This window comes from Physella acuta, unplaced genomic scaffold (assembly GCF_028476545.2).
Source record: "Physella acuta isolate Inbredline_101_S28 unplaced genomic scaffold, ASM2847654v3 ptg000935l, whole genome shotgun sequence".
Lineage (NCBI taxonomy): Eukaryota > Metazoa > Mollusca > Gastropoda > Physidae > Physella > Physella acuta.
In genome coordinates, this window is record NW_026732452.1 from 23,985 (window position 1) to 39,167 (window position 15,183).

A 15,183-nucleotide genomic window follows, 5' to 3' on the forward strand; every position below is an offset into this window, starting at 1 on the left:
TTTGCAAAGAGATTATATAAGTGATGCCGTGAGGGGGAGGGGAGGGAGGTTATATTAGAAAGGCAGTGTGAGGTGAGGGGGTCTTGAATATTGTGGCGGAGGTCTTAATTAAAGCCGTGTCTGTTTGGGGGGGGGGGGGGGGGTCTTAAGTAAAGTGATGTAGGGGTCTTAAGTAAAATTGTGTGTAGGGGGGAGGGTTTAAGTATATTGATTCGGCGGAGGTCTTAATTAAATGCGTGTGTGTTGTTGAGTGGGGTCTTTAATAAAATGATGTGTGTGAGTGATAAAGTTAACTTAGCTAACATTTTTAGAAGAAGCATATTTTTTTTTTAAAGGATCAATTTTTCTCTGAATTTAAATTCAACTTTTACCAGCAACTTCGCTCTTTAAATCTAACCCGTCCACTTTCTAGTTACTCGGGTAACTTATTGGCTGCTGAGGCGTGTTGAATTACTTTACAGCATGCGGCGATTTCTGCATGTGGTGAACCAAAAAAAAAATGTCCTTGCAGATTTTCTGTCCCTCTCCTCCCCCCCCCCCTCCCCACATAAACTACCAGCAGTTGTGTGTCTTAACACCATAGCACACCTTTACCAGTCATTTTCTAGAGTTAAACGCCATAACAATCGTCACACAGACTTGAACAATGACGTTACTTAAAAACTAAACCCCGAAACTACACTCCGCTTATGTTTTATAAATAGTTTCCTGGACCGTTGCACCACCATGCGAACCCCCCCCCCCCCCCTCACTACTTCTCCCCCTGTTATTCCCCTTGTCCTAAATGCGCGAGTTACCTCGCATGTTGTAACCTGGAAGATTTACCCCCCCCCCCCCCTTTCCTCAAACACCGTTTACCCCCCCCCCCCCCCCCCCCCCATTACCACGGTATTGCCCGACGCTGACTAAAATGATTCGGGTTATACCAGACCCCTTCTATTGATCCGTTAGTCAAGTCAGTTATCACCCCCTCCCCCACCCCCCCTGCATACCTCTAATGTAAGCGCACGTTTGTTATGCTCTTCTTTTTTTGTTTCAGTATCTCCCCTATCCCTGTATCCCCCCACCCTCCCGCCGGGTTTATCCCCGCCCCCTTTTAGTACTTACCATCGGTAGCATGCGGCTGAATATGTTAGTCCCTAGCTGCGGTCATGTTCTGTCGACCTACTGACCTAGTTTAGTAAGAGCAATGGGTGGTGGCAACTGTTGTTGTTGAAACACACATTTTTTTTTTTTTTTTGGTGCGCAAGACTGTGTTTACTGTGATGTGGACGGGGTCGGCGTGTTGGGAGACATGCTGACGTTCTGATCAAATGTTTATCTGCGGGTGTGTCGAGTGCGCACGCGTGCTGATAGTGTGTTCTCTACTGTTTTTCGGTCACGGTTTTTTTTTAGTACTGTTTTTTTTTTAATCTAACAAGGAGTAATGAAGAAACTCGTAAACTACGTTTCTACTAATTGTTTAACCAATTACGTCAGTGATGGTAGTTTATTATTATTATACAGTTATCCTTATGTTGTTATAATATTCTACATTGGACTATAGTGATCAGATAAGAAAGAGGTGTATCCTACAGGTAAAATCTGAATTTGTCTTATGAATCAACCTACATCTTTTATCTGACTTGTATAATAGCTGTTAGTACATGATGGTATTTAATCACACCCCCCCCCCTCTTTACAGTAGTTAACTCATTTGTAATACTGTTAAGGTGGGGTTGGGGGGGGGGGGAGGTAATTAGGGGAGGGGGACATTAATTTATTATATAGTGCAATTGGTTTTTTTTTTTTTTTTACTATTTATTTGTTTAAAAACTACATATAATCATTTTCCCAAAAAATTCAAGACATGTTGGATTCACTTTTTATCTCATTTTAAAAGATATTTTTTGCTACGAATCTTTTTGACTTGCAAAAGTAAAAAAAAAATAATAATAAAATAATTACGGCTATCCCTTCATATGCCGATGTCACAGAAATAGGCGAAATCTACTTCACTTGCCAAGAAAAGAAAAAAATGTAATACTACCAAATGTAAAAAAATAATACGTTTGGGAGGTTAAAAAGTTAAGCTTTTCTGTTTAATTTTGAATTAGAATTTAATATTTCTTGCCCCTATGCCATTCAACCTTTGGCTCATGGCTCTTGACGTGAAACATGCGTAAAGATTTTACCTGATGGAAGGTTTTATAAAAAATGGATCCAACCTATTACTAGCTAAGGTTACTGACCCGTGTCATACAAATGTAAAATCCTAATTAAAAGCGCTTAACTAATTACTATTTTAAAAAAAAAACACCGTTTCACTGCCTTGATATCCCGTTATTAAAGGACATAATAGTTACATGTGCGTTTTTTTTTTCAAAGTTAATTATTAGATCTTCAAAGACATATTATTAACGATGCTAAATAATTACCTACCCGCTACCCCCCCCCCCCCCACACACACACACTGTGCCGCTATACATTGACAACCTGTGGTTGGTTAAACTTTACATAAAGAAGAATCCATATTTTTAATCAGCTTTATCAATTGACTGCAATAGGTATGAATTAAATTTCGTACCAAATACAGCTATTGCTGTGTCGATCACAGTTGATATTCTGTATTTAAAAAAAGAAAATTAAAATTATGTATTTAAGTATTAAATATAGCTAGTTGTATTCCATTTACTGTAGAGCTGCTTATTTTTTTAAACGTTCACAATCAATAACGCTGATCATAGGTAGGTAGACTCGAACTCGGGACTTCAGTGTTAGCAATCATGCGCTGTACGACACACAACGTTTTGGAGTTCTAAAATGTATGTAAGACATTCACCTAGCATCTTAAGTTAACCGAATCTAAAGTCAACCCAATCTAAATTTATTCCAAGCTAAAGTTGACCCAATCTAAAGTTGACCCAATCTAAAGTTGGCCCAATCTAAAGTTGGCCCAATCTAAAGTTGGCCCAATCTAAAGTTGACCCAATCTAAAGTTGGCCCAATCTAAAGTTGGCCCAATCTAAAGTTGGCCCAATCTAAAGTTGGCCCAATCTAAAGTTGGCCCAGTCTAAAGTTGACCCAATCTAAAGTTGGCCCAATCTAAAGTTGGCCCAATCTAAAGTTGGCCCAATCTAAAGTTGGCCCAATCTAAAGTTGGCCCAATCTAAAGTTGACCCAATCTAAAGTTGACCCAATCTAAAGTTGGCCCAATCTAAAGTTGACCCAAGCTAAAGTTGACCCAAGCTAAAGTTGACCCAAGCTAAAGTTGACCCAAGCTAAAGTTAACTATTCCTGATCTTAAACCAATATAAATCCAACAGCACCTACCCTTAGAGTACAATCAAAACAGCACCGACCACAACGCCAGTAGACAAAGCCAGTTAAGTACCCAGCGCACTCACCAACAGACCCCCGGGGTAGGGTTCAAATTGGCCCACGGGACGGGAGCTGTATACTTTTCCCGAAAAAAAAAGGAAAAAAAAAATCAACCTACGAACAAGATACCAATTATACATAGGCCTACTAGATGGGGACAGAATCAGACTATACCATTGTCCATGTCATTAGATAGCTATTATTATTATACAAGAAAGAACAAAGCAAGATTCCCTTAGGCTACAAGAAGAACTCATTACTTCAGACCATCAGAAAAAATCTGACCAAATTTAACTGATTCATTAAATTATAAAACTTCCGTGAAAGTCTAAATACAAATATATGATTGACGTGTGTGTATATTTTTAACAATCCTTTCTCAAAATGTTAGTGTCCATGAAGACAAAGACTGTCTAATTATTTTACTAATTAATTCTGCTGTACCTAGTTGTCCACGGATAAGAACGTATTTTTACCGTAATTAAAAAGGTAAAGATTCACACTAAGAAGTGACAAGCTCTTAAAAACACAGTTATTACAATTTGTTAAATTATTTAGAAATTTACCTGTTTTTTTAATTATTATTTTAATATAATTTAATGAAGTCGATGAATTGGGTGGTAAAGTGGCGTCTCTTTAGGAAGGTTATTCAATGGAATCAGTGCCAATTAACGTTCACCTTAAGTGGAGTTAAGTAGTGTTCAACGTGTATCTAGTTTGCGCGGTGTTCTGATAGTCTTATACAAGGATACATGTATGTAACAAAATGACTGCGCGGCAGGTTCAAGCATGCTGCGCAGCTTAGAGTGACCATTGGTGCAAAGGTATCGGTCAAATTCAGACTTCCGCTTGACTCAATTTGCGGAAACGTAGATTGCTATTTTAAGTTTCTTTGTTCTTAACATTCTTAATCTTCTTGGATTAAATGTAGGTTAGCGTTTGTTGGGATTAATGTCTAGGTTGGCGTTTCTTGGGATAACGTGCAGATTAGCGTTTGTTAGGATTAACGTATAGGTTAGCTTTTGTTGGGATTAACGTGTAGGATGGTAGTTGATAGGATTAACGTTCCATGTTATCAGTTGATAGGATTAACGTGTAGGGTAGCGGTTGTTTGGATTAACGTATTCCGATGACTTCTGACATGTAGAACCCCCCCCCCTCCCTCCCCGCACTCCTTTTAACTTCAAACAATTGTAAAACCCAAATTTTTTTCATACAAAGCTTACTTAAAAAATGGACCGGAAAAAAAAAATTAAAAACTTTGCGAAACCAGAAGCTTCAAGACGAAACAATTAGTAAAACGATCTGGAATAAAACAAAGCAATTAACCAGGCTAAGAGACGTATCATTTGTCTAACAAATTAATTTTATAACAGTAATAAAGGTATGATAGCGCCTCCATAACCACAATGTTAGCTGACAAAGCATCAAGACATACTTGTATGAACACATTCAGCACAATTAATTACAGCAATTACAATCATAATAATGAACACAGGGAGAACTTTTACAATGTTGATTAAATTGCTAAATAATCCTTCCGAATCGTATCTTCTGTAATTATATCTGTTTACATTAGATTGGTCTAGATCGTGCTTAATTGTCTTCAGAGGGCTTAGAAAATAAAATAAAATTTAAAAATTACGAAGGCGTTGTCATTTTTGAATACAGATATCGGAACTTTTTATCTCAACAAATGTTATCTGATGTTGTTTATATAGAGAGCTGTTCGTAATATGTAAAATAAAATTATAATTAAAAATGTCGGATATATCTGATGTGAAAAACACGATTTTATGTTGATGTTTGTTTGTGAACAAATTTGATTAGAAATGTATGTAAATTTTTATATATTTTGAAAACTACCAGAGCTAAGGATCTACGGATGTGTTTGTGTGTGTGTGTGTGTGGGGGGGGGGGGGGGTGTTGGTAGTAAGTAAGTTGTTTGAAAAGAGTTTTCTATCCCGTGCAAAAGATTAGGTTTTGAACGTACCTGGTAAATTAGCTACCTGACGAAAAACAGCTCAAGTAAGCTCCCCTTTCAACCTAACGACCATAGGGCAGATGAAGTAGAGTTCTTGACATCGGTATAAGAAGTATTGGTGTGGTCAGCACTTTGCCCAGCCGCCTTTACTTTCCCCAACGTGAGTTACAGCTGGGTGGACTCAGTGACGTCCTACAGTCCCAGCATATTATACGCACACGAGACATACAGACTAGTAGCTGAACACTAATCGTCTTAAATGGACGAAGTAAAAAAAAACAACAGAAAGTACGATTGTACATAAAACAAATTTTTCCTCAATTTTTCCTCATCATCACAGCTTATTAAAGTTAAATTTTGTCAGACCCCCGAGTTTGAATATTTAACAAGGCAAAATTAACCCACGGATCAGATTATTTGAAATGCGACACGTTTATTTTAGAAAGTCTAATTCCTAACCTGTCTCATTCAAGTCACGTTTTAAGCAAACTCGTTTTAATTTGAAATAATTATAATATTAGATTTGCGTATATTCTTAATCATAGATTTTCGCAACGCGTTTAAGATTATCTAATTGATTTAGGCAGATGGCTACATTTAACTATTATCTCAATTAAGATTATTTTCCTTAAATAAAAAAAAATAAATTAAAAAAATAAGACCAACAATTAAAATGTGTGTTTGACTGACTTGTGGTTGAAGATCAACCGACGTATTAAAAACTCGGAATTTGATTGAAGTGGAGTCCCTGGTACCAAACGAGGCAGTAGGCATCGTCTCTTTAACTAATGATCTCCTGGCGGAGCGGGTTTTAACTGAGAAATCTGATAATGTTAAAACTCGGCTATCAACAAATTATGTTTTTATTTTAAATGAGAAAAACGAAATGTCTGTGAGGCTGGACACTGCCTGACAATCGATTTTTATTAAATGTTAAACTAAAAGTTTTCTTTTTTTTTTGTATCTTCCTTGTTTTTTACTTAATTAAAATACAAATGGTGATTTTCTTGGAATTAAAACAAAAATCACTTTTCTTCACAAAAGTCTAAATCATTTTTAAGTTAATTATTGTTCATCAAGCTTATCCGAGTTTACTAATATTCTTTCTAATTAAATATACTAAATTAAAAAAAAAACATTTGGAAATCCGCACCATAAATAAAACAGTAGGCCTACTTGCAAGTAAACGTCTTTAATACTACTCTCTGTAAAGAAAGACGCAACGACGCTTAGCTGCGTGTATGATCCGAGTTTTGTTGACTTAACGAAACAATTATCAGTAAGATAAACATTTCTTCAGGCAACATTTATGTGTCTCGTTTCAGTATTTCTTATTAAAACCACCGGTCTTGTTTCTTGATTTATATCTTACTTTTGATTAAAAGTTTTTTAAAGTTGACTTAATTAACTTCTTAGTGATTATTTATTTAATTTGTTTTTACATTAATATTTGTTTCCGTTGTGGACTCGATCCACCCCTACCCTCTAATTAAGCTTCATGGTAAAAAAAAGTAAACTTTCGAAACTGACTGTCCATGGAGCAGGTGAAGTAGAGTTTCAGTGACATTAGCACATGGAAGGATAGTGTGGTCAGCCCTATGCCCCCTTTATTTCCCCAAGTGAGTCAGGTACACATCAGGACTGGGTGGGCTCAGGGACGGGACGTCATACGGGCTCGAGTCCTGGATTTGAACTCGAGACTTTCGGGTTAGCAGTCGTACGCTCTACTACCCAACCACGTCGTTCCACAAACTTGACTGTGATAATGTTAAAAGTTGAGAAAAATGTACTGCAATGGAGTAGGCCTGCACTAAAATAAGACATACACCATAAGACATCATACACCATAAGACATCATACAACATAAGACATCATACACCATAAGACATCATACACCATAAGACATCATACAACATAAGACATCATACAACATAAGACATCATACAACATAAGACATCATACAACATAAGACATTATACAACATATGACATCATACAACACAAGACATCATACAACATAAGACATCATACAACATAAGACATCATACAACATAAGACATCATAAAACATATGACATCATACAACATAAGACATCATACAACATAAGACATCATACAACATAAGACATCATACAACATAAGACATCATACAACATAAGACATCATACAACATAAGACATCATACAACATAAGACATCATACAACATAAGACAACATACACCATAAGACATTATACAACATATGACATCATACAACACAAGACATCATACAACATAAGACATCATACAACATAAGACATCATACAACATAAGACATCATACAACATAAGACATCATACAACATAAGACATCATACAACATAAGACATCATACAACATAAGACATCATACAACATAAGACATCATACACCATAAGACATCATACAACATAAGACATCATACAACATAAGACATCATACAACATAATACATCATACAACATACGACATCATACAACATAAGACATCATACAACATAAGACATCATACAACATAAGACATCATACACCATAAGACATCATACAACATAAGACATCATACAACATAAGACATCATACAACATAATACATCATACAACATACGACATCATACAACATAAGACATCATACAACATAAGACATCATACAACATATGACATATAACATAAGACATCATACACCATAAGACATCATACAACATAAGACATCATACAACATAAGACATCATACAACATAAGACATCATACAACATAAGACATCATACAACATAAGACATCATACAACAGCCCCACCCTCTCTATTAGAAACTTCATACAAATGACACTAAAAAAAATTAATAATTATTTATTTTCTTTGTGTTTCCAGCAATGGAGGAGACGAAACTCAAAGTGGCGCCCCCCTCCAATGGGCCCAGGCCACACAGGTGTGAGGTCTGCCAGAGGTCGTTTCGGGAGATTGCCACGTTACGTAAGCACGAGCAGCTCCATCGGGCAGACCGGCCCTACGTCTGCAACACGTGCGGCAAGTCGTTCCTGTGGTCATCCAACCTTAAAGTGAGTACCATTCCCCCCCCCCCCCCCCTATCCCCCCCCCCCGACATTAAGTGAACGTGGTTGTAGTGTAACCTTGGAACAGGCTTTTATCCAGGTTGGAGTCGTGAGTCAAGTTCCCAGAGTGGTCTCTGACTTACGTCCCCTTATAGACCTTGAATGGTTCATGACTTAGGTCCCCTTACAGACATTGAATGGTTCATGACTTACGTCCCCTTGCAGACCTTGAGTGATATATCCCTTACGTCCCCTTACAGAGCTTGAATGGTTTATGACTTACGTCCCCTTACATACATTGAATGGTTCATGACTTACGTCCCCTTGCAGAACTTGAGTGATATATCCCTTACGCCCCCTTACAGAGCTTGAATGGTTTATGACTTACGTCCCCTTACATACCTTGAATAGTTCATGACTTAGGTCCCCTTGCAGACCTTGAATGGTTATGACTTACGTCCCCTTGCAGACCTTGAGTGATATATCCCTTACGTCCCCTTACAGAGCTTGAATGGTTTATGACTTACGTCCCCTTACAGACCTTGAATGGTTCATGACTTACGTCCCCTTACAGACCTTGAATGGTTCATGACTTACGTCCCCTTACAGACCTTGAATGGTTCATGACTTACGTCCCCTTACAGACCTTGAATAGACCTTGTCCGTTGTGTTTAACTTTGCGACCTTCCCCTCCACAGGTCCACGAACGTGTCCACACGGGTGAGCGGCCGTACAAATGTAAAATTTGTCACCGCTGTTTCACGCAGTCGAACGATCTGCGACGTCACGAGCGCAACGTTCACATGCGGGGGAAAATCTACGGGTACAAAACAGCTGGCCGACACAGTAGCCAGGTGAGTGGTGCCACCTGATGATCAAAGAGTTGTATTTTGGACTATAAGGGCAGCAAGATGGCGATGGTGCCCACGTCATTGAATGTGTGACACGTGAGCACGCAGCGTTTTGGGTGTCTAACAGTAGAAGCAATAACACCTAACACCACCGGGGCAATGACACCACCGATGTATGATGGCGGTTTATATTAAAATGTAAACATGCATAATTTAAACCATGCGGGAAGGATAAGAGGTGGAGGGGAGGTGGTGTGTGGGGGGGGGGGGGGGGGGGGGAGATGCAAGCGAAAAGACACTTGAGGTCACAAAGGTTAGTTAGGGTGATAGAATATCTATAGTGTTTGTCGACCTATTTCAGTTCAAGGATCATAAGAATATATGGGTGCCAAAATTGTTTTTGAAGTGTTATTGTGCAAGTCTACCAGGTGTGCAGTGGATAGACCATGGACATATATATATATATATATATATATATATATATATATATATATATATATATATATATATATAATGTGTGTGTGTGTGTATGTATGTAATTTGTCATACGCACTTACTATAGTAATGCTTGCAGCATTTTATTATATAAAACATTGCCTTAAACGGCCATTAAATTTACCATCATATCATTATTCTATAAAAACACCATATTGCACTCTACATTCGATATTATTTACCTTTGTTAAGATCACATAGGCCTACATTTCCTTTCTTTATACATTCTGTACCACTTAACCATTGGTCTATCTTTGTACATTTTTCCATTCCAACTGCTGTAGCACGTACATTTGTTCTGTTGTTACCCCAGCATTTCATGCCATTAACATTTCCTTCTCTCTTACATTCAGAATGATTCTCAACAGGTCAACCTAGCTGCTTACCAAGCTTTCGCCATGCAGCAAAGGGCTCTGCTCCAACAGGCGCTCACCTACGAGTCCTACCTGCAGAAGGCAGCTGTTGGGAGCGGCCAAGCTGCTCAACTGTTTCACCATACTCAGGGAATGGGAGGAACCGGCACGGCACCGATGGGTGGACCCCGTCCACCTGACCCTGCGTCCTCCCCGAGAAGTCCACTTAAGCTTGAACAGGTGATTGTTATAAAAGTTCAACTTTTTTTGTATGAGAACTGGGAAGTCTGGAGCTAATTCTCAAAGATGTTGTAGAAAGTGGTTCAGGAGTTCAAGCTACTTCAGTGCACATAAATACTCTGTTCCCTAATAACTTGTTTCCCCAGATAAGCCCAGTGTGGTAAATATTTCCGTCCATTTTCAGGTGACTCCTCCTTCAACACCAAGTGAAATGGAGGGGGGCGGTCATGAGAAAAGGGCCATGAGCCGCGGGTCCCCTCACAATCATGAGGCCCTGCACTCCCCAGTGAGGGCCAATTCTCTAAGCTCTATGCCACTGGGGGTCATCCAATCACCCCCGGCTCACTTGCCCAGCCATTACTCCCAGGTAGTTAAGGTGAGGATCCACTCCGCAGGTCTCAACACCCAGAGACCTGTCGTTAAAATAGTTCTAGTATTCAAAAAGGCTGACATTGTCAGCAAGTACCCCTGTTGCTTATGTAAATAATGGCATGCGTTTTCTGTAGGATTCCTTAAGCATGAGAAATAAAATGGTTGTATACGGACTTGTTGCATGCTGTCCTTCTTGTATTCCTTTATCAAGAGTATTTGTGCATGGAACTGTGGCTTCAGGGGATATATAAATATAAATATTTTATCCAACATGTAGAAAAAAATTAATGTTTGCGTGTAATTTATACTATTTGTAATGAATGTTTATAAGCCTTCTAATTTAATACATTTTTTTTTCTGTTTACAGAGCGAAGGGATGGAACTTCCGCATAGCCGTGCTGGATCCTTGCCGTCGTTCAGTAGTTTCAGGCCCATGCAAAGACCTATAGATGGTCTGCAGTCCATGCCTTTGGGGGCTCGCCATCATCCAGGTCACCGACCTCATTCCCATCTCAGCGATGGTCACAACCTACCTCATTCGAACCTCAGGCTAACTCAGGAGATGATCATCTTTCACCATCAGCACCACAACAACAACAACAGCAGCACCAGCAACAACAACAACACCTCCAACAACGGACCAATTACCTCACGCCACACCTCGCCACCCATCTCACCTCAGGGAATGACAGAGAGAGAGAAGGAGATAGACCAAGGGAGGAGAAGTAGAGAAGTTGAGGATTTCCGCCGTCTCTCCAGGGAGGAAGAGACGCGGGAGTTTGATCGTGATAGGGAGGGCGATCATGAAATGGAATCGTCACGCAGGGAGGAAAACTCAAGCATGGACTACAACTGTGAGAACTCCATGGACCACAAAAGGGACAGCATTCAGGGGCAGACAAGTCCGGTCGACTACCACCACCCAGTCCATAAACACAGGTCGCGTGAAATTGAGTCTCAGAGCGCGGCGCCGTCGCGATCTATAGAAGAAGACCACCACAAGTCGTACCCTTGTGATTCCGTCATGGACCTCAGCATGAACAAATCTTCAAACTCACCCCCTTCTAGAGCATCTAGCACTGCCTCTTCCTCTGTGGACAAAGAGGTATCCGTCATGGTCATGCCCCCTCCTAAAACACCTACCTCAGTCGGAGCCGAGTCGGAATCGGAACCCGGCAAGCGAGACGTCACAACTACCTCGGCCACGCCCACCGCCGACAGTGGCGGGATACACCACTGCCAGCACTGCAACATCTTCTTCTACGACTACACCATGTTCCACCTGCATGAGAGCCTCCACATGCCGTACGAGGACCACCCTTTCCGCTGCCCGTCGTGTGGGACTCACTGTCAGGACAAGATCGAGTTCATGTTCCACACTGTCTGGCACGTCAAGTACCCCCACACTATACCCAACTACACCCCGTTTAGAGAAGGATTCCTTTCATCTCCTTGATTGTAAGTTTTTATTTTCTTACTTTGTTTTTTGAAGATTAGAACCCCCCCACGCCCTTCTCCATCCCTTGTACTCCAAAATTATTAGATTTCTTATAATAAGTTAAGCTGTTGGCGATTGTGCACTTTTGTCACTTTCAATATTTACAAGTTCAATATTTCTAATGTAATATAACCACAATTTCACATACTTAAAATTAAAAACTTTATTGAATTTATACGTAATTAAGAGAAGACTATTTTTTAACACCCCACCCCCTCCCACCTCCACCATGACCAATTCCTGCTTATGTGCTTACGCCTCTGCCTCTTTCTTGTTGGGAAATTGAAATAAAACCAAACACAATGTCCTCTTCCAGTCTCCATGTATGCATCATTTTATTGTGTTCAAATGAAATGTGTTGCGCTATTGTACAACACATCAGTTTCTTGAAAACATCTCCTAACTCATCATTTTCCCAGAACCAGACTGTTCTAATTTTAATTTTCAAAAATGTTCACAACAATGCTTTAAACTTGTGTTTTGCTTTACATTTCTTTATCAAGTACTCAGTGAAATTAAATTCTTTGTGATACTGATTATAGATCTGACGAAAACAATTTTTTCGCTGTGACACTTAGGTGGATTAAGAACAAAATGGTGTAGAAATCTTAAAAATAAAAGGGAAAAAATGGAGTTAGAAGAGTCTAGTGGATGCCAAATATACATAATAAAAAATGTTGACACTGAAATTGAAGTATATAAAAACCCTCGGGCAGATGAGGCTCGTTAGCTGGGGACAGCCACTCTTCTAGGAGAGACAACTCCAAAATTAAACAACTGCTGCCTTGTAGTTTGTTCTTGGTTGGACAAAGGCTATGGAAGCAAATCCAAAAAGAAAAGCAGGCTGAAATCGGAGTCAATGGCCTCAATGGCGCATAAATAGTTGACACGTAACGCTTAATTGTGTTGGAGGCGTGGTCGAGTCGGCAAAAAGCTCATGGTTGATAAATTCGAACAAAGTCTCGAGTTCAAACCCACTGGCAGATAAATCTCGATCCCCTTCAACACTAATAATTAAGAACGAAGAAGAAGAAGAAGAAAAAAAATAAAATAATAAACGGCGTCTTTTTTTATTTAATTCAAACATAGGTCTTTTTATACACACCCAGGGTTTCCTTCAGACATTTTTTCAGGGTTTAGAGGTGAACATAAGTAGGCCAATATATTTTCCATATTAAGTACTTTTTTTTTTGCACTACTAAAAATAGAAATCCAGCATAGCATCTGGCTCAAAAACCACCATAAGCCTAATGATAAATTGATGATAAAAAGTGAAACCAAAACATGACTTGAATAATTTGGCTCTCGTCTCCAGTAACCCCAAGACTTAACAGACTGGGATTACTGTAGGATGAAAGAAGTAACAGGGAAGAGAGTTACCTCCCATATTATCATGCCACTGAGTCACAATGGAAGGAACAGATTTGAAAATACACCATCAAGGGAGACAATGGAGATATCTTTAATGAATATCATGTTAACATTATTGAAAGCTGAGAAAAGTTTTTGTTCAAGATGAGATTTGAAGATGGAGGAGAAACAAGAAGTATTCATGTTAACAACTGCTACCACTAAGAGAAGTATTCTTGTTATTTCTGCTACCACTCTGCTTGTCTTCTCACATCATACTGATTGTCTATAATTCTCATTCTAAATGTTGCTGTTGTTAGCACAGTGCAGGAGAGAACTACACTACATTTATAGTGTCTAACATGTTAATTTTATTCATAAACTTCAGGAATTTTTTTTTTCTTATTAAATTTATCAGGGGAGGTTATTGAAATAATCAGCTTATCTCCCCTTTCTTTACCAATGTGTACCTCACTTTTGATACATTTTTTGAAACTTTATATTGTATCATTTTCACATTGCTGTATTCAAGTGAAAATATAAAACATTGCCTCATCTTTTTATTTCATCTGATGCAAAAAAAATTAAATTATATTTAAATTTCATCTGGAATGTTTTTTTTCTAATGTTGCAATTTACATTAATTAATTACATTTTTTTTTTTCAAAAATAAATTAAACTTGGTTTATTTTAGCTTGATGAAAATTCCATTGTTACATGAACTCAGCTAATATCTCCATATAACATGAAACAAAACTGCGGTTCCGTCAGAAAAACCCACTCTGAAACAATGTGACCTCCGTGTTATAAAGCATAACTTATCCTGTGTTATCCACTATATAATGGAAAAATGACCTCATAAAAATGTTGATATACAGTTTTAACAAACTTTTATTATCTGACTTATTATCAATATGAAACCTCTTTGCTTATACTTGAAAATTTAATTTCTGCTTGATTTATTGCTGTTTATAATTTAATTTTGTCTTAGATGGTGAGGTTTAATTTAACTCTTGATTTTTTAATTGCTTACCAATGAACCTTATAAATTTCTCTTTCAAAAATACAATGGTTTGTTCAAAAATTCAATTCAAAATAAATTGTATTTTAATAATGCTGAAATGCAAATATTCTGAAATTAAATATTAGTACTAATTAGTAATTTTAATTTTAGTAGTAGGAAAAAGTTTATTTATCTTTCGTCAACATAACAAATAGCAAATTATCAAGCTTTTTTATTTTTTGAAAGTTCAGGAACTTGAAAATTCAATGTACATATTAAACATCAGAAAGATTGTGATTATGTCTATAGATGATACTAAGCTAAGCAACTTCTGGTTACTAATAATATAATTATGTTCAGTTTTAAATTTAATTTTTTTGCTATCTACCTCATAATAATCTTTATAAAGTTCTGGATAAAATTTGGTTATCTGAAGCAAATTATGATCATTATAAGGATGATTGGTCTTATGTTTATTTGAATGTGTTTATTCCTCTTTATTATATATACACTGCATATTATTTTTTTCTTACAACAATCACATGCTACCTCATGATATGCAAATATTATGACCAGATTTTGTTTTGTTTAAAAGTTACTTCCCCTTTTAATTTAACTA

At 37.9% G+C, this 15,183-nt stretch overlaps 1 protein-coding gene across 3 annotated transcripts; it reads left to right on the forward strand.

Annotated features, from left to right (window-relative positions):
• The first annotated feature begins 1,490 nt into the window (after window positions 1–1,490).
• On the forward strand, window positions 1,491–14,206 carry LOC131953646 (ikaros family zinc finger protein-like). 3 transcript variants are annotated; one of them, XM_059316930.1, is made up of 7 exons: window positions 1,491–1,577; window positions 8,221–8,408; window positions 9,101–9,256; window positions 10,102–10,341; window positions 10,526–10,717; window positions 11,081–12,171; window positions 13,527–14,206. In XM_059316930.1, the coding sequence occupies exons 2-6, from the start codon at window positions 8,223–8,225 to the stop codon at window positions 12,167–12,169; spliced, it is 1,863 nt and encodes a 620-aa protein (XP_059172913.1). In that variant the 5' UTR covers window positions 1,491–1,577; window positions 8,221–8,222; the 3' UTR covers window positions 12,170–12,171; window positions 13,527–14,206. The 3 variants fall into 3 exon arrangements, with proteins under 3 accessions (XP_059172913.1, XP_059172914.1, XP_059172916.1); XM_059316931.1 differs by having other exon boundaries at window positions 10,117–10,341; XM_059316933.1 differs by lacking the exon at window positions 10,526–10,717 and having other exon boundaries at window positions 13,527–14,202.
• Window positions 14,207–15,183: the final 977 nt, after the last annotated feature.